This window comes from Fundulus heteroclitus, chromosome 10 (genome assembly GCF_011125445.2).
Source record: "Fundulus heteroclitus isolate FHET01 chromosome 10, MU-UCD_Fhet_4.1, whole genome shotgun sequence".
In the NCBI taxonomy this organism is placed as follows: Eukaryota; Metazoa; Chordata; class Actinopteri; order Cyprinodontiformes; family Fundulidae; genus Fundulus; species Fundulus heteroclitus.
In genome coordinates, this window is record NC_046370.1 from 741,543 (window position 1) to 766,949 (window position 25,407).

The window sequence follows — 25,407 nt, forward strand, 5'->3', positions numbered from 1 at the left end:
CTTTGACGTGTTCTGAATATAAAACTTTTTATTTCTCTGTACAATTTCTAACGTTCTACTTTAACAATTTTATAATTCTAATAAAAATTAAAACATTCTCTGGTCATTTGAAGGCTGTTAATAATAACAATAATAATAATAATAATAATAGTAGAATAATAACAGAAGACAACGAGCCATAACGTAAACTACAGGAGCATTAATATACAATGAACATGTCAACGTGTTTCTTATTCAGTATATGACAACTCTATTACACTATCAGAATTAGCTTGTCATTAAGTGCAACAAGACTTAGTGCAGGGCTGGGACTGGATTAGTTTTGTGTTAACGAAGCTGTCGGAGGGCGGTGGCGTTCACATATATCAAGTCGTTCTCATAAATGTTCTCCTCCTGCGTGGCGGGCGGCTGCAGGCTGTCCATGATACACTGGTGCAGGAAAACGTACTGCGACTGGGGAGGCAGATTTAGAAACGGGTTAAAATAACTCAAATGCTGTTTTTTTTTTTTTATGCAGGACACTTTCGTAGGCACTGGGTTACACTTCCTCACATATACTGAAACACTTCAGAAATGAGTCTTGGGTTTTGGGAAGCTTAAAGCCAAGCCTTTTTATGCAAAAATGTAAAATGTAGGACAAAGACACGCTCTGAGGCCAACTTTAATTTGACCTATTAATGTATTTATGCAAAAACTACACAAAACCTAGGCACTTTAGTGTGGCTTTAATGTTGTTTTTTACTCAAAATGTACTGAAATGTTAACATCTAATTAACCATACAGACAACAAACGTATAGATAAAGTTTGGTTTCATTTCATCGGTAACTGACCTGGGAATGAAGTTCCCATCGGCCCAAGCTTCAGTAATAAACAGGTGGTGGATTTACCTCTGTCTGCACCATATGTGATCGATGCTGCCTCATCTTGTAGACAAAGTTACTGATGCCCACCGCCCGTTCCTGTTCTAGCTGCTGAAGGAGAACATCCAGGGCGATGATGGTGCCCGTCCTCCCCACTCCAGCACTGAGAGAAAGACAGAAAATGTTGCCCGTCTGTCACATTAATATAGTCCTGATTGTTTGTAACATGAATAATCCTTTATTTATCCAGTTAAGATCCCTTTTTCTGCAGCAGCACCATTTACACATATCAAAAGTTAGATTCAAATCTAGGTTTATTGATTTAGGCATCAACACTTTCTCTTAAACAGAAGGACATTTTGATCAACATCAGGAAATTACATGCAAATACTTTCAGAAATATATTCCATATTTACATGTTTTATCAGACTGTCACTATTAAGCATTTGTTGCGTCTCTTTCATGTATACTAGGATCTTTGTGCGCGCTTCCTTCACTTCTGAGTCTTACTTAACCATAAAAATAAAATGATATAACACATTTATAAATGATGAATGGGCTGAATTTAGAGTATACAACACTTTTCCAGTCATAGTGACGCTCAAAGCGTTCTACACTATAGCTACATTCATCCAGTCACACTCACACCATCATAAACCGATAACCAGAGGCTGGTCCAACATGTATTTATATCTGTTGACGTGACCCTCTGAGTATATTTCCTTTATCTTTGGCTTTCTCTGTCGTGCTTCTCTTCAGCCAAAAACTCTCAGTCAAAAAGCTGCATTATCTCTCATTGCTAAATTGGATCCTCATCTTAGAAACGTCTATAGAAGGACTCAAATACTTTATGATGATTTTCTAGTTCCTCTTTTTCTAAAATTCCCTCAAATAAAAACTACAAGTACTGCAGTGTTACTTCTCCTTGCATTGCGTTTATCATATCAGCAGTTTTATTGCAGTCTTTCTCAAAAAAAATAAAAATAAAAAACAAATATATATATATATACATTTCTCAAATTTCTCAAAAATCAACCATTTTAGTGCGCTTCTTTGTGTTTTTGTTATGCTATTTGATTAATAACTGTACAGTATTGTTCTTCTATGTTGCAAATTTACCTTTACAGCAACATACACACATCTATATATATTTATACATACACACACATACATATCTATCTATCTATCTATCTATCTATCTATCTATCTATCTATCTATCTATATATATATATATATATATATATATATATATATATATATATATATATATAGATATATATATATATATATATATATATATATATATATTTGTATGGCTCTACATATTTCTGATACTGTTTCACTGCAGCTGATATGCGGGAATTTCCCCACTGCGGTACAACAAACGTAATTTCTAGTCTGTTCTATTTTTAGCTCACAATGTAAAATGCAAAAAAACATCAACTTTCATAAATAGACCTTGGAAAGCTGTCAGCCTTAATATCCTGATAGCTTAGCCTTTTCTTTTGATGTACCTGCAGTGGACCACGGTTGGTGCTTTACTCCCTTCACTCTCTATGTGATTTCTCACGAGTCCTCTGAAGTGGATCAGCACCTCTGTACCCTGAGGTACTCCATGGTCAGGCCAGGCAGTGAAGTGGAAATGTTTTACGGTGCGCTCCTCTGAGTTACTTGTCTGTATAAAAAAGGGTTACATACATTTAAGAGGTCATGATAGGTTAAAATTGCTGCTTTAGCCCATACTTATGCATACTCAATAAATATATGGGGGTTCAATGGAGAGTAACAAGCAGTCAGCGTCTTACCTGGAGTGTGAAGCAGTCTAAAAAAAACTCAGTTTGGAGAAATGTGCGTAAAAATCCTGCAGTTGGACTAAAGCCCAATCAGTCTCAAAGGATACCATCATAAAACATCTCTAATTTCAACGCCTGTGCCGTGCATCACAATACCAATATTTTATAAACATTTGACACGTTTGTTTTAGTCTATGATTATTTTATACTGGAGTCTGTGTTAGTCTTTAGCTCGTAATCAAAGACTTTCCAAGTTAAAGACAACAACAGAAAAACTAGAAAGCAATTTAATGCCAGAAAAAATATTTAACAAGTTTAAAGGGTTGGCTCTAGCTTTACAAGTTACATGCTTAACTCAATAAGATCATAGATGGTGGACCGACTCCCAACCGTATTTCCCGTATAAGTATCTGCTTCTTTGTGAGTAACCATCCAATGAAAAGCCGGCGTAGGGTTAAAGGTTCATAAACGAGTTTTCACATCAACCACTGCAACAGTTGGAATAATTGTAATAATAATAATAATAAAATATATTGTTATAATAATAATAAAAAAAATCCAAATGTAATTATTGTTGTTTTGGTCTTAGTCGCCGACTAGTCGTTAGCTTCAATCTCTGATGTTAACTCAAAGCCTTTTAACAGAACCTCACTTCACACATCCTGAACTTTCCCTTTATGTAAAAGCTTGTTTATTATTTTTATTCTGTCATTTAATCAATAAAATCCCCTGACTGGGTATGCTAAACTTAAATTTGTTGCAAGATGGGGTTTACATGGAATACTTTTGCTAGCAGGACTAACACAGTCTTAATTGTAAATACGTTTAAACCATATAAATGAATGTTTAAATGGGAAAATAACTGTGGTTTAAATGTCTGAGCTGTTTTAATATTGGTATGAATCTGCTAAGTAACCAGCCTCGCTAATGTTAATTTGTTTTTCTCCAGACTGAGAGCCATCTACCACAGGTAAGATACTGACTGCTGTCAAATACTCCAGAGAATCCATTTCTACAAGCACAAACTATACATTTTTGAATATCCCTTGACACATTTGTTCAGCGTTATTTTTCTTTTTAGTTTTCTTTTTCTCTTTTTAAAGCACCATTAAGGTCATTAAGGAATATAAAAGATGTTATGTACATGCTTGACTCTGAACTCCCGCAGAGTCCAGTTGGGCTGCCTGTCTTCAGAGGTTTTGGAGATCATCAGTTCTCCATAACGGCACGGCATGCTGTCGTCGGGCCAGTATTGTTCACACTTGGTCTACAACAAGAAAAGCACAACAAAATGACAACCATCCTTGCTCTGTTCCAGCTGTCGTTTCCTCTGTGCTCAGAGATAGAACAACACATCTCCACTGGATCACAAATTAACTAGAGAAGTAAAAGATTCATAGGTTTTTTTTTTCCTTCCATTTCAGGCTTACACTTCTTAAAATCTGGCTATACAACATCTTTCCGAAAACATACCCGCCCTGATTCTGTGCAATTGGTAACCATGACAATCCTCTTCACTTTTTGCTCCCAAACCATCCTCCAGAAATCACTGACTGTGGAGGGGAGAGGACCCTGGGAGGCGATGTACTCTCTGCTGCTGCTGTAGCCCTAAGAGGAAGTAAACAAGCGTCATAAAAGCTGTTATACAACCTGCACACCTTAGGACCGACATGAACATTTAGGTCAGCTGGTTTTATATTCAGTATGAACGTGCAAAGAGTACGTTAAACTTTTACTTCACAGTGAACTCGTCAAGCTTCTGCTTTCTGATTTAAACACATAATTACACAATCAAAACTCTGCCAACATCCTCAGTAAATGCTTATTAGAAACAATGCAAAAGAACTAGGAATAAGATTTTGTCAATGATTATCATTAATATAGACGTAACTCAAACAAGAACTTAATGATTACGAGAACTCACGCTTATAAATAGAGCGGAAGTCATTAAAAAAGCAAAGGTCTAGCCTGTAGACGTGTCCAAATGACCAGAAGTTTGTAGTTCCAATGTGACAAAATGTGGAAAAGCCCGAAAGGTTGCGAATATCTGTGCAAGCACGGCATCAGGTGTGCACACAACAGACAAATATGATAAACAGTTAGCACGTCAGTGCTGTTTAATCAATAGATGTCAAAATAATAAATGGATTTAATAAGATTTTAGTTTCCTAGCGATTAAACTGCTTCATGAGGAGAGCTGCGGTGAGAAGACAACGAGAAGAAAGCAACAGAGATGAGGAAGGGGACTGCCAAGGCGCTATGAAAAGAATGAGGAAGTTCCCAGAGGAGCACTATGGTTTAACGCAGTTTATCACAGTTCAAAGTCTAACATGTGGCCTCTCAAAGCTCAGCAAAAGCTATAGCTATTGTTGTAGATTGGACTTTAGAGTTAACAACTTTTCCTCTTATCTACACATTTCATTTGAGAGCAAAGCAGGTGGTGCCATTTGAATCGGTGATCATTTTATTGAGCAGTTTAAACTAAAAGCTGACGGCTGACCATAAAGAACGTATGATGGTCGGTGAACGTAAATCACACACAGCGCTAAATGCTGTTCACCGTGTCTTATTGTTTTACTACTTTGTTATCTTGTTCTATTTTTTTTTTGACAACTTCCTCCTTCAGTTTTTTTTACCCCGTTTTATGAGCTAATATCATGTGCCTCTCAGTTTAGTGGCATTTTTTTTCTGTCCCGAGCTTTGGTGCAACTTTTGTTTATTCAATGCTAAGTATAAAAATGTATACTAACAGTAGTGATGTGAACAGCTAACCTGAGTTTGAGTTAACATTGTACCGATATGTTGATATGCAGACAGTACCGGGTCTCTTGCTGTCTTGTTCTGCAGGAAGATACTCAACAGAAAATGGGAATTAAGAACATAAAAAAAGTAACCAACTAATAAATGCATCGGCTAGATGCAAAATCATTACCAGTAGCACTCGGATTCAAGCTTCAATGATCAGAGCCGCAAAAGCTGCTTCCTCTGACAAAACAATGTTACAGTAACACGAACTAAACTATTTTTGAATCTCAGGTGTCAATCCTCCCACTTGGAGGCATTTTATGAAACACTTTTATCTGCCTGCTGTGAGGAGCTGAAGCGGTTCTTGACCTTTTTCACATTTCGTCACATTGCAACCACAAACCTCAGTGCAGTTTAATCAGATTTTATTAGCTGAGCCAACACAAAGTAATGCATATTTATTAAGTGGAAGTACCTTATGTTTAACATTATTACAACTAAAAGCCTGAAATGCGCACACAGCTTAATTCTGTGTTCAGTCAGATTTACCACAGTATCTCTAAATAAACTCGGCTCAGCCAACTGTCTTCAGAAGTGACCTCATTAGTGAAGCTACTCCACATGTAAGTCATTTGTTCTGTCCTCAGAGGTTTGTTAGAGAACATTTGTGAACAAGCAGCATCGCGAAGACTGAGGAACACAGCAGACAGGTCAGAGAGAAAGCTGTGCAGAAGTTTGAAAGCAGTACGTCCATCGAAACTGAAAGGCTCGACAGCAGAGATTGTTTATTTATTTTTATTTCTTTACCTTTTTATGGACAGAAAAGATCAGAGAAGCAGGCAAGATTATTTTTAAGATCAGAATTATACGTCTAGCTGGTAGTCAAATATAATACAGCAATGTAAAAGGAGAATCGCATTTGAAAATACAAAATATCTCTTTTTATTTGCATTTGTTATTTAAAAAAAATGTCTAAAACAATGCATTCGCTTTTCAGTAACAAATGAAAATATCTGTCAGATTCAGACTCTGGCCCGGCGGCTCCAAAAAATTAATAGTACATCGAGTCAAAAGAAACATGTACAGAGTGAAGCCATCATTACATTAATCTGACCCAAAGCAAATAAAAGGACACCCCATTTTTCTGTGGCCTGATATGACAAGAAACCTTTTATTCTTGTTTTTAATAATGGCAGTAGGAGGATTTAGTGGGCTTCAAGTAGCTGTCAACATTCAGCTTTTTAAGAACACTAAGGTTTCTTGCCTCCTTTGCTGTCTTTACCGTCATGCTGATCTCTAACCTTACATTTTGTGGGACCAAAAACAGTCCCTTCTGTCTTTTCTTTGTTACGCTACAGTGAAATTCTTCATCCGTTATTAATATTCTGGCCACACTGCCTCAGTGGCTGAGGTAGAGACTATACCGCCAATCCAGCCGGATCAGTTTTACCTTTAGGGATCACGTGATTTCTAATGATTTCTGGGACTGTCTGTGTTGTTAATGTCATGCAAATCAGCCATGTCAGTTAATATGTAAAGTAAAAGTTCCCAAGCCAATTATCTGCTATATTTAGCTGAACTCCCAGGTCCTGTGATAATACTAATCCACTGCAGAAAGGCATCTTCATGATTTAGTATGTAACCAACCAGAAGGTAAATTGTACACAGTATGAAGCGCGTTAACGTCATAAACAGGAAATGCCTGTGCAATTTAGCAAAATCTCAGGCTTCGGTTATCCGGTGTGATTTGGGGTTAGTTTATTTATTACATGGGCTCCCCAGATTAGGCTAATCCTGTGCGAATGTATCATTAGCTGTTCTTTCATCTTTTAACTTTGCTATATGTTCTCTTTGTGTTTTCTCTTTATAGCAACTACACCTGGCCTGGCGTACTGCTTAGCTCTGACACCGTCCTGGAGGGAGTCAGTGGCTGAGCTACTGCAGCGAATAACTTCCTGCTCTTCTGTAGATGGTGCAGTTGTTGTTGTCTTTCCATGTTTGTCTTGTAGACGTAGCAACTAGCTGAGCTTTTACTGCAGCTGTCTGTGCTCTCTTTTGTCCTCTAGACTTGAAAACTGGCTCAGAGCTCTGTTGAGCTGTGTTTCTTTCCTAGATGAAGCCACTAATGGAGCTAGTCTGCCATTAACCTTTTACTTTTCCCTAACATAGAAAGTACTCCTGGATCAGTGCTTCTGTGTTTCTCTTTGTGTGTCTGCTTTGTCTTTTCAAACCCTCAGTCGGTCAGGACAGATGCCTGTTCACATTGAGACTGGTTCTGGTTCTATTGGAGGTTCTCCTCCCTGTTAAAGGGGAGTTTTCCTCTCCACTGTCGCTACATACATGCTCAGTATGAGGGATTGCTGCAAATCCATCAACAATGCAGACGACTGTCCACTGTGGCTCTACGCTCTTTCAGGAGGAGTGAATGCTGCTTGGAGAGACTTGATGCAACCTGCTGGGCTCATGGTCTCTCTGGAAGATTTGATAAACCTGATTTTGCAAAGTGCCTTGAGGTGACATATGTTGTGAATTGGTGCTATATAAATAAATTGAATCAAATTGAAATGAATTTATGACAGAAATAAACCGCTTTGTCATCAGCATATTGTAAGACATGCTGTAGAACTCCATAGTTGTTGCTAGGTGGAGCATATTGATATTCAATAAAAGTACATCAACAATGGAGCCTTGAGGAACCCCCACATTTGATCTTTATGAGCTGAGATTAACATTTACCAAATGACACAACAGAGCCCCTATCTGCCAAGTAAGATTTTGTTATGGTTTGTTGTTTAATTTGGGTAAAATTCTGCTAAAAGTTAGAAATAGCCTGTATGGAGTTCTCACTGGAAGAACTCCCGCTATGATTTAGATGCGTGCCAATGCTCAGCCAGCTCAAGACACCCACAGTATGACATATGCAGTTTTTTTTTTACTGATATCACGTAAGAAGGCTCCATCCCAATTGAGGGGGTGTGCCTATAGGGATTGGCCTATAACCAGAGAAGAAGAAGGAAAAGGCGGCTGAAACAATAAATATTTGTAAATTCCTTTGTCCTGTCTCTTTTGGCTCTTGGAACTCATGTGTTGTGCAGCAAAGGGCCCAGCGCTGATACCCTGTAGTCATGTCCCTTTGTTCTAAAGTGTGTGCTTAATGAAAGTAACCAATCCGGCGGGGAGCTAAGGTGTTTGAGCACTGACTGGGTGTGCTCAATTAACAGTTTGAACCAGTTTAGCACCAGACTATCTTTTCAGTTTACTAGTACTAAGCAATATGGATATAGAGTCAATACTTACTGGTATGTAATTAGCATTTATGTAGTCCAAGACATCATTTGAACTTGATGTATTTAGTTTCACTCGACTCCAGTCATCTAACAAGGGAATGCAAAATTTATTTAGAAAATTATGAAATGCCTCCAACGCATCTGCTTGACTCTGTTGCTCATGAAAACATAGAATAAAAGGAAACATGGTGGACTCACATGGAAGGATGTTGGTGAAGCGGTTCTTCACTTTGTTTTCTGGTAGAGTTGCTGCCTTGCGTGATTGGTCTGTGCCGACAGGAGCGAGGGACTGGGTCCCAGTAGAATGAAGCACCCATGAAATGAAACAAGGGTTTAATCATGAGTTTTATAGGATGATAGAAACTTTGTGAAATAAAAAAGGGAGACATTCATTTCCTAAAAATCTTTGAGCACCTCATACTCCTGACTGAAACCTCTGTTTTCATCCAGTCCCAGCTGATGGAAGTGATCTGGGAATTTGGCTACAGGAATGATTCTGAGACGAAAACAGTAGGAATACAATGTTTGTAACATGATGAGATGAAAACTTCACCACAGAGCTGGACATTATTTTTAGCCTGTGATTTACACCGACTGACAGTTTAGTTTGGAGATAAGGAAGCTCACACTCACTTCCCCTTTGAATCAGACGTTTTGGATCCAGAGAGGAAAGACTTTTTTCTGCTATAGGAAGAAAAACATGTCAACCATTTGATCACAAACTTCATAGATAAAATTTTTTAGTAATTCTACGACAGAAGAAGCACCAACCGGATAATTTCTGGTCTTTTGCGGACAATGAACACAATCACACAGATCAGAACACAAATAAGGAGAACACCCACAAGGGCTCCCGCAATGACTCCTGAAAGATAGATTTAATACCTCAGAGGAATAATTACTTAATAAAAACCAAACAGAAAAAGTTGGCGGGGATTATTTTTGCTCACCTCTGTTATCAGTCAAACAGAGAAAAACTGAGGGCTCAGAGCTTCTGTCACCAAATTCTGTTTCCAGTTTTGAAATCAGAGCGACTTCATATCTGTTAGCAGGTTGAAGTCCAGTTACGGTGTGTTCATTCTTCTTCCCGTCTACTGGGTGAGTTTGTCCATTTATGTTAACCGTAACAGCCGTCAACACACCGCCTGGTGGGTCCCATCTAATCACAGCACCATAACCAGAGGAGTAGTAGCTACAATGACCAGTTAAAGAGGGAGGAACTGGAGGAAAAGAACCAGAAAACTAATTGAAAAAGCACAAATAATATATAGATAACAAATGTTGATGATGGATTTGTCAGAACCAACAAAATCTATTCCTTTCTAAACAATGCACACTGGGCTGATAAATACTATATCACTAGTGTTCTAATCTATTACTAAATCATGGGACTTTAGAACTAAATAGCCGTTTAAATGCTCAATGGATTTAGGTGTGTTTAAACTAATTTTGCATTCAATAAAACCTTAACAATACCATTACTAGAGAGTCTACTTCCTTCTACCAGTACAGTGAAATATACTGAGATTGTATTATAATATTTAATATAATTTCTGTTTTTAAAAATATGTTGGTGTAAGATAGAGACGTACTTACTGATTGGTATGTTGATGCTACACTGTGGATAAAGTTTAGACGACAGCTCATACTCAAGCAGGACCTCATAGGTGGCACCAGGGTAGAGGTTAGTAAATGAAATGTCTTTCCCTGCTGGACTGACATGAGTTGCAGATTTATTCGAAGCAGTTGCGTTTGAGAACAAGCCTTCAACTGTTCCTTGGATTGATGAGTTGGTGACTTTCCAGTTTACACTACTGCAGTCTATTTCTGAAATTCACAGGGAAATATTTTTTAAAAATCCATTACATTCAACAATTTATGTGATAATATACATTAGACAATGAGCTTTGAATGTCTATTATTTCCACAGTTCAGTGTTTTGTGCAGAAAAGCAGAGTTTAAATGTCTAATAGGGCAAAGGTCTGCAAACATACTTGTTACTGTGACGCCACGGTAAGGAGTGCTCCTGAGTCCAGAGAATATGGTGATGATGCTGAATGAATATTCTGTTCCAGGCTTCAGATCTGAGACTGTGAATGACACAGTATTTTCTGAATCCTTTGGTGGAATTGTTTCAGTACGATCAGCAACATTAAGCAAGTATTTCCAGCCTTTATTCAGATCTTCCCACTGTAGAGTGAACTTGTCCACTAAGCGCTCTGCAACCTTGACTGAAGGCACCTCTGGAGGAACTGAGGAAAAGAAAATATGTAGAAGCAGAAATACACATTACTTACAGTAATAAAAAAACAATTAAAAATTATGAAGAAAGGATCTAGTTTGCCATGACAGTCCCTAAACATAAATATTTATATAGTGTAGTATTTTTAAATCAAACCCTAAAGTTTCTCTGCAGTAATGTCATATCAGATGTCTTACCAGTAGGTGCAGTTAGGTTTGCTTCACTGCTTGTGGCGTAATCAAAGACACTGAAGAGCAAGAAATCATAGTTGACCCCACTTTCCAGACCTGAGACATTGAGTGTCACAGTTTCATTTGATGTCATCACATTTATCATCTCTTTATTGAGGAAGACTGTGTAGTTCTGGACGTTTCTCGCTTGTTTCCACTGCAGAGTTATGCTGGTCTCAGTTTGTCCCATTAAGGTGAACTCTGCTGGTGTCTCAGGAGCTAAAAAGAGATAAAAGGTGGATAAAAACTGACAAAAAATGTACTACACACGATGTCATTGTCAGGTTTGTGTGTTTCAGTTGTAAAGTTTAATTTTAACAAAGTGTAAATAAGCTGGTTTATACTAGATTTTTATATACCCAATTTACAATAAGTAGCATCTTACCAGTGACTGCAGAGATGTTTTCTCCTCTGCTTCTGGCATAATCAAACACCGTGAAGAGAATGAAGCTGTACCTAGTGGCATTCATCAGATCTGAGACTGTGTATTCTCCATTTTCTGCAGAGATAGTTATGTTGACCTCTCCATCGTAGGAAAGAGTATAATTGTCGATGCCTTCCACTTTGGTCCACTGCAGAGTTATGCTGGTCTCATTTTGTGCGATGGCTTTAAAGCTTTCAGTATCAGTAGGAGCTGCAACGTGAAGAAAGAGGGAAGAAATATTAACAGAATTTCACATTTAACTTCTAGACCTGACAGCAGCAGAATTGCTTAAGAAAGGTTTCACTATTACTTCCCTTTCAATTCTGCTTTTTGCCATTAAAAGCTTACGCAAAAAAAAAAAACAACAACAAACATACTAGGTGCAAAATACAGTTAGCTATTCTCACAGAAACCTTGTTTAGTCAAACCAATCACACTTGTGGAGCTTTTAGAGCGAAATGTAGTTGAACGTGTTAAAGGAAAAAGAAAGTGCAATAAAAAATACATTTATCCACCAACCAGAAAAAGCAACAATCTCTTATGTCCTTGGGTGTTTTGGGTTTCTTTTGTGTCTCTGTTTACATAATTTCCTTTTTGCGTATATATCTAAGGCAGGGGTGTCAAAGTCCAGTCCTCGAGGGCCGGTTGTTCTGCAACTTTTAGATGTGTCTCTGGTCCAACACGCCTGAATCAAATGGCTGAACTAGCTCCTCAATATGCGGTCGAGTTCTCCAGAGTCCTGCTAAAGGCCTGATGATTTGACTCAGGTATGTTGGACCAGAGACAAAGTTACAGGACACCGACCCTCAAGGACTGGAGTTTGACACCCCTGCTAAGGTGTTGCCATATTACTTTGTGTTTACTTTCTTATTTTATTCTTGGGTTCTGCTCTTTGTACATTTGGAAATATTTCTCTTAGCTCTCTGTTAGACTTTTCCCTTTGGTGTGATAGTTTATTTGTGTCTAGTTTAGCTCCATATATGTTAATTAGTCTCCCTCCTTCATTTCTGCCTCAGCTGTTTGTCACATGTCCCCTGATTCACACGCCTGCTTTCTATGTCATTCTCCACTCTTCCCTCAGTTTATAACCTCAGTGGTCGCCATTGTTCATTGCTTGATTCCTCTGCTAACTGCCAGGTATTCCTTTGCCTTGGTTTCCTGCTTGAAATCCTGCTTTAAATCCAGACCTGTTCCTCCTGAGTTTTACCTTTAAGTTCTCCTCATATAAAAAAATATTGAGGTTTTCAGTTTCTACAATCTGTCTTCAGCACTCAGGTCCTTCTCGAACTTACAAACTTCTGTTAATGCACTTTTTCAACCAAACATAGTGACAAGTTTCTCTCTAAATGAAGTGTGATTGTTTTTGTTGTTGTTTTTACTAATGACTGGAAGGTAAAAAAATATACTGAGGACAGGACTTTGGAAAATCACCTGACAAAATATTTTAGACTAATTGTGTTTTTATTTGTTTTTTCTTTCTTCCTGATGATGGCTGTGTTATTGTCAAATAAGCACAAAACCATTGATATTTATTTTTTAATTTACTGGTCAAATTTACTATAGAATGTTGATCTGCAATAAATATTATAATCAAACAACAAATATCTTACCAGTGACTGCAGAGGTGTTTTCTCCTGTGCTTCTGACATCTTCAAACACCGTGTAGAGAGTGAAGCTGTACCTAGTGGCATTCATCAGACCTGAGACTGTGTATTCTCCATTTTCTGCAGAGTGATTTAAATTGACCTCATTTCCATCGTAGGAAAGAGTATAATTGTCGATCTCTCCCACTTTGGTCCACTGCAGAGTTATGGTGGTCTCATTTTGTGCGATGGCTTTAAAGCTTTCAGTATCAGTAGGAGCTGCAATGTGAACAAGAACATGATGAATATGAAGAGAAATCACAGGTTTTACATCTAAACCTGACACCAGACTCTTTGCAGGGTTATTTCAAGTTTCCTTACAGCTCTTATAAGTGTTGCAGGGATTTAATTTGGTCAAACTAATCAAACTTCCTGAGCATTCAGAGCAGCAGGTAATAGAACGTGTTTAAGGATAAAGAAAATGTAACTAAAACAATTTCTCAACCAAACGGAAAATGCAGCAAATATTTGTTATCACATTTAATGATCAAATAATCTACTAAGGCTCTCTATGCATTTGGTTTGATTGATTATTTTTATCCTTGTTGTTTGGCATCTGGGAAGTAAAAATACACTGAGAACAGAAATTTAGATATCAGACAGAATATTTTTGACTAATTGCATTTTTTTCTTTGTTGTTGATGACCTTTATTTTATTGTCGAATAAACACAAAATTAAGGTTTAAATTAACTGGTCAAGCTTACAATAAAATATGGATCTCCAATAAATATTTCAAATAAAAAACAAACATCTTACCAGTGACTGCAGGGATGTTTTTCCCTGAGCTACTGACACCTCCAAACACCGTGTAGAGAGTGAAGCTGTATCTAGTGGCGCTGGTCAGACCTGACACTGTGTATTCTACATTTTCTGCAGAGATAGTTATGTTGACCTCTCCATGTCTGGAAAGAGTATAACTGTCGATGCCTTCCACTTTGGTCCACTGCAGAGTTATGGTGGTCTCATTTTGTGTGATGGCTTTAAAGCTTTGAGTATCAGGAGAAGCTGCAATGTGAACAAGAACATGATGCATATGAACAGAAATCTCAGATTTCACGTCTAAACCTGACAGCACGCTGCCTGCAGGATTACTTTACGTTCATAATAAAGTTTTCTTCAATTAGGTTACATTCTTTTAAAATTCATGTAAAAAGAAAAGCAAAACAAAAACATTAAACATTTGTTCTTAACAGTTTATAAAATTGTTGCAGGGATTTAATTTGGTCAAACTGATCAAACATCCTGATCTTTCAGAGCATCATGAAGTGGAAAGTGTTAAAAGATGAGAAGTTTAACAAAAAAGGACAATTTCACCTCCAAGCAGAAACATCTATTAATACAATTTGTCCAAAACAATCTTGTAACAGAGCTCTACCTTCTATTTGCGTTATGTTTAAAAGTAAATACAAGGTAAGAGATTAAACTTAGGAGATTTAGCAAAATTTACTGTCAAAACATTCTTCATGAAATGTATTTGAACTGATTTTTTTTTATTATTTTGTGTTTTAATAAATTTTTGATCAGAAACAAAATCATTAAAATTGATACTAAACGAATGAGGCGGACTTAATATGGAGCAGTAGTATAAACAAGGAACAAACATCTTACCAGTGACTGCAGAGATGTTTTTTCCTCTGCTTCTGACATTTTCAAACACCGTGTAGAGAGTGAAGCTGTATCTAGTGGTGCTGGTCAGACCTGAGACTGTGTGGACTACATTTTCTGCAGAGTTAGTTATGTTGACCTCCTCTCCATCTCTGGAAAGAGTATAACTGTTGATGCCTCCCACTTTGGTCCACTGCAGAGTTATGCTGGTCTCATTTTGTGCGATGGCTTCAAAGCTTCCAGTATCAGGAGGAGCTGCAACGTGAATAACAATAAGATCAATATAAGGATAAATATTAGATTTCACGTCTAAACCTGACAGCAAGCTGCCTGCAGGGTTACTTCAATTTAACAAACATTTTATTCAATTAGATTATGATCTTTTAAAAGTCATGTCAGAAATCTCAGCCAAACATCAAACATTTGTTCATAAAATTGTTGCAGGGATTTGATTTGGTCAAACTGATCAAACATCCTGATCTTTCACAGCAGCAGGTAGTAGAAAGTGTTAAAAGATGAGGAGAGTCTAACAAAAGAGGACTCCAAAAATATATTAATACAATATATTAGAAAAAATTATTGTTATAGAGCTCTCCTAATTTTTTGTATGTTTACTAGTAAATAAGAGGTAAAAAAAATACTGAGAAGGAGAGAATTTAACAAATCTACTGACGATGCAATCTTCATAAAATGTATGTAGTTTTTTTTCATTCTTTTTTTTTGATGAGGTACAAAATCATTAAAATTAGAGATAAAATTAATTAGGCAGGCATAATACATAAAAAAAACATCTAAGCAATATTATAAATAAACAACAAACATCTTACCAGTGACTGCAGAGATGGTTACTCCTGTGCTACTGACATTTTCAAACACCGTGTAGAGAGTGAAGTTGTATCTAGTGGCGCTGGTCAGATCTGAGACTGTGTATTCTACATTTTCTGCAGAGTTAGTTATGTTGACCTCCTTTCCATCGTAGGAAAGAATATAACTGTCGATCTCTCCCACTTTGGTCCACTGCAGAGTTATGCTGGTCTCAGTTTGTGAGATGGCTTTAAAGCTTCCAGTATCAGGAGGAGCTGCAATGTGAACAAGAACATAAAGAAACTATTACTAACAATTACTAAATCAACTCCAAACAGTAAAGCAAAATGATATAGTTCAAGCTTAAAATATAGTTTCAATCAGTTCCGTACAATATTTAATAGATCAGAAGTCATTAGGAAAATAAACATTTGTTCTTATCAGTTCATATAAAGTCACGGGGAATTTTTCAGTCAAACTAATAAAACCTCCTGAGCTTTTAGAGCAGCAGGAAGCAGAAAGGGTTTAAGGATCAGAAAAATGTAACAAAAAGGACAATTTCTCAACCAACCAGAAGTTGCTGCAAACGTTTGTTATTACACTTTGTGATCAGATAATGTAACAAGGCTCTCCTTGCATTAGATTTGATGAATTGTGTTTTTGTTTATGGATAACTAGGATGTAGAAATTTATTGAGGACATAGATTTAGAAACTTTTTTACTCTGTGTTGATGGGTTGTTTTTTCATTGCCGAATAATGCAAAATGAAGATTTAAATAAACTGGTCAAACTTGCAATAAAATATGGATCTCCAATAAATGTTATAAACAAACAAACATCTTACCAGTGGCTGCAGAGATGTTTTCTCCTCTGCTTCTGGCATAATCAAACACCGTGTAGAGAGTGAAGCTGTATCTGGTGGCTCTGGTCAGACCTGACACTGTGTATTCTCCATTTCCTGCAGAGTGAGTTATATTGACCTCCTTTCCATCTCTGTAAAGAGTATAATTGTTGATGTCTCCCACTTTGGTCCACTGTAGAGTTATGCTGGTCTCATTTTGTGTGATGGCTTTAAAGCTTTCAGTATCAGGAGGAGCTGCAACGTGAACAAGAATATAAAGAGACTTTTATTGGAATTACTAAATCAACTCCAAATACGAGAGTAAATTTACTCAGTTCAAGCTTACAGCATTGTTTTAATCAGTGTATACAAATATTGTTTGTCACAAGTCTTTGGGAAAGCAACCAACATTTGCTCTTAAAAGTTCACACAACTGTTGCAGGGATTCTCTTCATTCAAACTGAGCTCTCAGAGCAGCAGGTAGCAGAAAGTGTTAAATAAATATAACAAAAAAATAGAATCTCTCAACCAAATGGAAAATGCAGAAAACAATTAATATTAGAGTTTGTGATCAAATACTTTAATAAGGCTCTCCTCATATTTGGCTTGATGAATTTTGTTCTTGTTGTTTATTGGTTATTAGGAACTAAAAATATGCCAAGGTGAGGGTTTAAGAAATGTGACAGAATATTTTTTTATTAGTTATATTTTTTTTCTTTGCTATTGATGTTTTGTTTTATTTTTATTGTCGAATAAGCACAAAATTATTCAGATTAAAGTTTAACTGAACTGGTCAAGCCAACTATTTAGATCTCCAATAAAATTTACAGCAAATAGCAAACATCTTACCAGTGACTGCAGAGGTGGTCGTTCCTGAGCTTCTGACATTTTTAAACACCGTGTAGAGAGTGAAGTTGTATCTAGTGGCGCTGGTCAGACCTGAGACTGTGTATTCTCCATTTTCTGCAGAGATAGGTATGTTGACCTCTCCATCTCTGGAAAGAGTATAACTGTCGATGTCTCCCACTTTGGTCCACTGCAGAGTTATGCTGGTCTCATTTTGTGCGGTGGCTTTAAAGCTTTCAGTATCAGAAGGAGCTACAATGTGAACAAGATTATATATTAACAGAATTTAAATTTAAGAGCTATATATCTCACTTCTAAAGACGTCAACAGTCTGCCTGTTAGTACGGAGCCCCTAAAGGGACATGGAGGGAAAAAAAACTATTGCGAGATCTCGCAAAACTATTGCGAGATCTCGCAATAATTATTGCAAGATCTCGCAATAATTATTGCAAGATCTCGCAATAATTATTGCGAGATCTCGCAAAAGGTTTTCCTACGTCATATATATATATATATATATATATATATATATATATATATATATATATATAGAATAATAAGGTCTGATGCCTTCACGGAGTAGATGCAAGTTTGGAGAGACTAAGTCACAAAAACTTGGACGTGTAGACCTGTATCTCTCTGTCTTAGAAAAATAACATTATAATATAAACGATATCTTTTAATCTTACTTGTGAAAAGTTAGCCCTCGAGCCCTGATGTCAATAGTCCGTCGATTTAAACAAAAATACGCCGCCCAGTGCTGAGGTATCATTAGTGTGTTCAGCTTGAATCAGCAGGTTAGGGTAGCAGGTCGACCGCCCCAAGATGGCGGCCGTAATTCCTACGCCGCAACAGTCAGTGCGGGGTCTACTCTTATATTATGTCTATGGTTTTATCCTTTTTACTTTGCACCTCCGCTGTTGTGTGTCTGTTTTACGTCCGGTTCACTGAAGTAGGAAAACTTTTTCTTTTAATCTTTTAAAATGTCTCTCACTAATGTCAAGTCCATGTCTGTAGCCAAGTACGGATTTAATGTCTTTATATGTCAGGCCAGTACTAAAATAGAAATCAATAAACTTCTCCCATGGATGACGTGTTTGCGCCTCCATTGTTTTGTGTCTGTTTACAACTTCTTTTTCTATTTAATGGCGGTTGGCAAACAACTATGTGATGACTAACCAGTAATGAGTGTGGATCAGGTCATTTGTTTTACTTCCGGTTCGCTGACGTAGGAAAACCTTTTGCGAGATCTCGCAATAGTTATTGCGAGATCTCGCAATAATTATTGCGAGATCTCGCAAAACTATTGCGAGATCTTGCAATAATTATTGCGAGATCTCGCAATAGTTTTGCGAGATCTCGCAATAGTTTTGCAAGATCTCGCAATAGTTTTTTTTTCCTCCATGTCCCTTTAGGGGCTCCGTACATACTGACATACATAGTATAAGACTGTAAATCTTTTTTTAATTTATTCCTAAAAGAAACCACAGAAGAAAAACTACTTCCCCCTTTGCTAAACAACAAGCATAATAAACAAAGCAGTTTGTTAGTCTTCTGAGTGCCCAGGCTGGACTTGCACGATCTCCTAATTATGGTTTAAACGTTACAGAGTAAGCAACAAGTTTTAGCTCTTTTCTTTTTCAAACAGAAAGGTTGTATCGGGAACTCCGACAGTTTTGCTTCCTGCCGTATTTCTGCCACTCACCAATGCAGAAGTACGTCACGTTTACGTCGGGTGCACATGTGTACCTGGGTCAGTTTGCCACGTTCAGAATAACTTGAGTTTAACAAGCGTTTATATGCATGTTGATTGGATTATCAATTGGTGTAAAACCGATCATCATATTCCAATTAGGTTGTTTATATGACGCATTTTTACTCCAATCGGACATTTATTCCAATAACTTTTGTCCATGTAAATGTAGTTACTAACATCTAAAATAAAGCCTTTAAAAAAGCTTACTGTCACGTCAGTCACACACCCTTCACACACACATCTTTGTTTAAAGTGCAAAGTGAAGACCGTGCCTTGACTTCCATATACTTCCTTTACTTTACAAGTCTTTCTATGGCCTAACTCTAACCCTCACCCCAACCTTTACCAGCATATACCTAACTCTAATCCTAACTTAAACCTAAATCACACCTTAGAGCTAGACCTAACCCCTGGGCTGGGAAAAAAAAAGCAAGGACCAAAAAAAAAGGTCCTCAAATTACGTTAAAGTCCGAACTTTACTGGTAAAATGACCCAAAAATGTTCTCGCTCAGCTGCAGCTACACGAAAACACAATAACACAAACAATTGTTTATACTGACGCCGTATGGTTGTTGTCTCAACAGTAGTTTGCAGACTTGTTGTCGTGGGCTCTGCCATGTTTGTTGACGCCTGGTCAGATGTTGTACTGCCGTCTGCTGCAACCTAAAACAGGACAAAGATTTCATCACATCACATTTACAAATAATTGACTTTTTATACTTTAAAACACAGTGGACTTTGACTATAAAATCTTCACTGTGGAGATAAAGCTTGCGCAGTCTCAGTCTAAAATCAGTGTAATTAATACTTTTACCATTTTACCTTAATGTTATTTTTTACTACTGTTATTTAATGGGTTCTGCTGTATTTTAAACTAAACCCGCATCAAATAATTACAGAACACTGATGCTTTTTAACATTGGTGTGCAGGAAGTACAGGATTCATGAAAGAATGCAAAATGCAAACTATAGGTTGTAATTTGTTTAGTGATAAGGAGGTCTTAGTGATCAACAGATATAGTTAACACTTTTGACAATCAAACTAAAGTACAGAAAACGTGCCAAACTTTGAGTTTTTACTTGTTGCTCTTGTAACAGAAAGAAACAGATGTTATCGAACAAAGGCACTTGAGTGGTGGGAGAACATGAAAACTTTTAATTTTACTCTGTTTGGGCAACACAAAATAACTTTTTGAGGAGGGATAAAGTGAAAACTTGAGTAAAAGAAAGAGATAGATGATCACTGTAAGATTTAAAACAACATATAATCTTATGTTATCCCTTCTTTCATGAACGTGTGTCTCTGTGAAGCGAGCAGCAACAGAGAACTCCGACCCAAAAAGAATGATTAATTGTTTCAGTCTGAGAAAGACCATCATCTCTGAGTTCTAAAATGTTTTTAGCGTCGCTGCTTTCTGTCTATGCAGACTTTCCTTTTGGCAGTTTTGTTTCTCTTTGACCGTCAGTACAGCGATGACTTTCATGAGCTTAGGCTATACTGTGGTTAAAAGTGTTTCCTTTTGTTGAGGCTTTCAACTGTGAGCACAGCCCCACTGTCTGATCAGAGTGATGTAAAAGTGATGAAACACTTACCCAAAGCAGGCTGAAGACGACCCCCAGCAGCAGGTGGTCGGAGGCGGATTTGGAGGATAAAATCTTCATCTTTGTTACGGATTCTTAACCTCCATACGTACTACGACCATGCAGAGGGACCTTCCTGCTCTCAGATAAACCTCAACTCTCCTCTGCCAGTAAGGCAACACCTCATGTGTTGACTAAAACAACAAAAATCCCGATCTTGAGGCTGAATGAGTCCGGTAATCAGTCCAGCGGTGTTGTTGACTTTTAATTCCTAACCAGGCCCTCCTTTTGTAACCTCTGGTCCCTTCTCTTACTCACAAGTGGCAAAGTAAATAGCTGCTTCTCCTTTTTGGACTTGTATGAACACCAAGACCTTTGCCCCGCCTGTTACTTCCTTATTAATGTCCACAGTGTGTCGACTGTCAAAGGTACATCAATCAGGCAAATCTGCATGCTTTAAATATTTATTAGTGTTGAGATTGTTTTATATCTGCTGTAACTGGCAGATTCCAGCTTGTGACCGACTAAACACTTTTATCATGAGAAAAAGAAGGTAAACAGGTGTTTCATTAACTTTGATACTATACATCTTGTAATGTACATATTGTATTTTCACATTTTTAACTTAAAATCGTTGTCTGACTTGATTTTAACGGTGGCTTTTTGTGCAGTCACAGTTTCAGAAACGTGTTATTTTTATGGCTGCCTTGTGGTTAGGACCCATGAGGAACTGCAAACTGAAAATGTGACTGACAAAAGTCAAACTACTGTTTCTTGAACTGTGTTATGACCTGGGCTCAATAAAAGTGCTAACAATTCAAAGATAAAGCTTTAGCTGTTCATTAAAGAGGAAACATTTGAAGGAAGTAGGACTCCTAAATGATAATGTTCCTCGTCGATTAACGTGGCACCATGACGAAGCTTTATAGCACAGCTTTAATGACCGTTTGTGTTTTATACAGATCTTGTCCTGTGCTCTTTTTGCAATGCAGATTTATTCAATATTCATGCAAGATAACAGTTTTTAATGGTGGGGAAAAGGTTGCCTTTGGTTGTGCCATCAGGCAAAAGATCAGATTGAATTGGGAACAACATGTACCATGAGGAAAAGAATCAAAATGGGTTGTAAGCAAAGGAATTTCACACATCCACGCAGACACAGTCTCTCTCAGCAGGGTGCCTGCTATGAAGCCAGACTTTAGTTCACTCTCTTTACTCTTCTTGCCTGGGACTTTGAAGGAGAAGGTCTCCCCTGGGGGCCAGCCATGCACCCTCACGGGGCTCAAAAGACTCACAAGCTGGGTATAAAGGTGCCTTCTGTGAAACTCATTTCCCCTCGCTTCAATGGAGCGACAAAGGGGGAAATTCTCGTCCTCTGCGGAGCGGAGGACCTCACTGGCATCGCAGAAACTGCCGGCCGAATCAGAGTTAAGTCTGCAGTCTTAACTTCTGCGTCAGACGCCGGAGCAAAGAATCCGCCCACGCCAAAAGAGCTTATTTTCTCAGTCGTTGCAGGAAAGCTGACGAGAGACGGCGCAGAGCAGTCTCCTTTCCTCACCAGACAACGTGGAGAGCAAGACCTCAACTGGGTTTCGCATGCCGGGGACTCGACTGCATGTAGGACCTCGGATCGGCCTGTTGCGACCGCTTTTCGGCTAGCCGCAGAGCTGCATGCCCGCTGCTTTTCCTGGAGTACTGTTTCCCTTGGATGCCCAAAGTGAACCGAAGTCACACAGAGGCACTGACTGGTGTAGCAGAGAAATAAACAGGGAAAGTTAAATGGTTTATTTAGAAGGTTTACGTAATGCATTTTCACCGTGTTTTTGAAACACGTGGAGCTTACAGGTGTTATGGAAAAATATCATTAGTTGTTATATTAATCAGGCATTTTAATGGAAAATAATAAGAGGTACTTCTGATCTCTAAACTGTGTCTCCCCTCTGACGCAGAAAACACACAGCTCACAGGGTGTTTGCTTTAAGGGCTGAAAGCTATTTTATGGTTCTTGAGGTCATCTGGCTTGACTCCTGATAGGACAATCTGGGTAAATCAGCCTTACTGCATGAGGACCCTCGAAGGGAATAGTCTCCTTGTTTTGGAAGCAGATAGGACCTGGAGTCACATTGTCTGCTCCCACAACCCCCAAACTTTATCGGGAGGGGTTGGTCAGTCTGATAAAAGATGGGTTTGCAAAGAAGACGGTAGACAAAAAAGCTGTAATGGCTGCGAGAAGGACGTGGGTAACATACTGAAACTAAGCTTGTAAGTTTTTCTTTGTCTCTTTGGAATTCAAAATGAAATAAATATGCATATTTTAAATGTTTGCCTCTAAAAATTGTTTCTCCTTTACTATCAAATCTTAAACCGGGGTAAGACGGGCCTTCAGAAATAAGCAGGAGCAGGCCCATATTAATTTCAACACAGGGTAGCTTCCGTTAGCATTCTTCGAACCATGTAATTTGCTGATGTAATTCGAGTGTGTTTTTATGGTTATAACAAACGTTATCTCCACAAGGTTTTTATACATTGATGTGATATTGATGTTTGTGTTATCCGGTCCACTCATTACGACTAAAATAAAGCCGAAGCTTTTTAAAGTTAGTGCCGAATGTCTGCTAGCATAAATGCTATTAGCTTCCAGATAACTTCCGCTCTTCCCAGATGCACGACTACGATTCGTTTCAAACATAAGGTGTGTTTCATTCGCTCCACCATCTTTTTGATAGTGCTTAGAGCGTTATTGCCGCATTAATATGTAATATTAATGTCGATTTAAAGGTTGTTTTGTATAAATGTAGATTTGCCGATTTTAGCGTCCGATCGCTACAGCGACCCTAGCCTCCCAGAATGATAATCGTATTAATAAAATAGAGCGTTCTAGAAGTTACTGATGTTAACTGAGAAAAATATTTCTTTAAAATGTTATTTCTATAAATTACGTTTTGTTTTACTCAGGATTTGCATTGTGAATGGGTTGAAACACATACAAAATGTTCTGAAATAGTTAAGCTAATTTAACTCCATTCCCTGTTCTTTAAGTTGAACTTTGGTTCTTTAACTGAGATCTGCAGTGAACCAGGATTCACTGAATTATTCTGATGACGATGATGATGATCAACCACTTTATTTTGTCGTTTGTTTATTTTGTGTGTAAATAGTTCCCTAGCATCTTAATTTTGCTTAGTAGTTTTAGTTAAGTTTCACTAGTAGAGAGGATTTATTAATTGAAATGTTGTGCTAATTCAGGTAAACAGCATTATATAGTGATGTTCTCTGGATGTTCATTTTATTTCTGTTAATAAATTCTTGAACTTGAAGAGAAGTTGTCACTCATGTATTCGATATGTGTGCAGAGTTTGCTGTTAAAAGAACGCCGGTGCTCAAATCATCCCTTTCAACTACCTAACAAAGAGTTAGGTATTTAAAACAGTGTGTAATTGGGGGAGTGGTAGCCTAGTGGTTAGAGCACAGATCTTTGGTCCCAGAGGTTCTGAGTTCAACTCCCACAAGCTGCCATTCTGGGTCCCTGAGCAAGACCCTTAACCCCCCCAGGCGCCGCACAGTGGCAGCCCACTGCTCGGCAAAGGGGATGGGTTAAAATGCAGAAATGAATTTCTCCATTGTGAGATTAATAAAGTTTAATTATTATTATTAATTGCACAACACTGTGTAACAGTTAGCTTAACATAACATTCCATTAATATGGTGAATGCCAGATTCAATAACTCCACATCCAAAGACAGGCTTTAATTTTAAGACCCATTTCCATAAAGATGTTGAATAATGAAACTTATCAGAAACAGGCCAGAGGAGCTTGTGAATTAACAGGAAACGTTGTTTCAGGAGTGGAGTTAACATCAGGAACAACCCCTCCAGATGTGATCTTAAGGCACTTTACAAAGTTGTTTCACTCAAATCATACAGGCACGTTGGTTAAAATCTTTCTCTCCTTGCAGCATTTGCTCCTCCTGGATGAGCATGGAGCCACAGTGGGCGGTCGACTGCGTTGTGTTGCTGACTTTGCAGCAATCCCTCATACCAAGCATGCATGTAGTGACAGTGGAGAGGAAAACCTCCCTTTAACAGGATGACACCTCCTTAAAACAAATTTAAAACATAGAAGATCAAATAGAAGTCTTTCTGATGTTGAAAGCAAAATAAAAAAAAATATTTTTTTAAGTAAACCTTATTAATACAGATTGTCACATTGTGGTCCAATATCTCATTTACAAGATATAACTTTTCATAGAGGAAGAAATGACAAATAAAAGTTACAAATACAGTAATAACACAAATAATTAAAACGTTTGATTCAATAAATGCAAAATATGGGCAAGTTTCATAGGAAGATGTCTCTGCTTTTTCTTAAAATAACTTTGTCCCTGAGGAATCAGTGTGGATAGTTTTAGATCCCTGGTGGCATTCATATAAACATCAATTTGATCTAATAGAGACAGGAAGGTCGTTAAGACAACATGCTTCCTTGCACTGAAAGCAAAGACAGCTCTGTCTCTGAATAAAAAACTGTAGTTTAATCTTCAACTTCTCTACTACAAGTTTAATGTAAGTCTCCACAAACTATAGGTGTACCTGTCATTTATTTAATGGAGGGGGGATTTGTGGAACTTCCTTCTTTTGTCAGCAAACAGCATGTTTGCAAATTCTCCGTTATCTGGGTCATCGCAACAGCAAACAGGCTTAATTTGGAGGAAACCGGACTTTCGTTCAGTTCTTTCCCTAAACATTT

The 25,407-nt window shown here is 37.7% G+C and overlaps 1 protein-coding gene across 5 annotated transcripts; it reads right to left on the reverse strand.

Annotated features, from left to right (window-relative positions):
• Positions 1-196: 196 nt before the first annotated feature.
• Positions 197-20,993, reverse strand: LOC118556475 (receptor-type tyrosine-protein phosphatase H-like). 5 transcript variants are annotated; one of them, XM_036141722.1, is made up of 22 exons: positions 20,673-20,993; positions 19,640-19,742; positions 17,327-17,575; positions 16,481-16,732; positions 15,660-15,911; positions 14,836-15,087; positions 13,194-13,445; positions 11,545-11,793; positions 11,127-11,378; positions 10,682-10,939; positions 10,284-10,514; positions 9,638-9,907; positions 9,459-9,552; positions 9,321-9,371; positions 9,102-9,183; positions 8,886-8,976; positions 8,698-8,774; positions 4,129-4,263; positions 3,800-3,922; positions 2,377-2,537; positions 889-1,024; positions 197-453 (listed from the first exon to the last, which is right to left on the reverse strand). In XM_036141722.1, exons 1-22 carry the CDS (start codon positions 20,739-20,741, stop codon positions 328-330), a joined length of 3,765 nt encoding a protein of 1,254 aa, XP_035997615.1. In that variant the 5' UTR covers positions 20,742-20,993; the 3' UTR covers positions 197-327. The 5 variants fall into 5 exon arrangements, with proteins under 5 accessions (XP_035997615.1, XP_035997616.1, XP_035997618.1 ...); XM_036141723.1 differs by lacking the exon at positions 11,545-11,793; XM_036141725.1 differs by lacking the exons at positions 15,660-15,911; positions 16,481-16,732.
• Between the last annotated feature and the right edge of the window lie 4,414 nt (positions 20,994-25,407).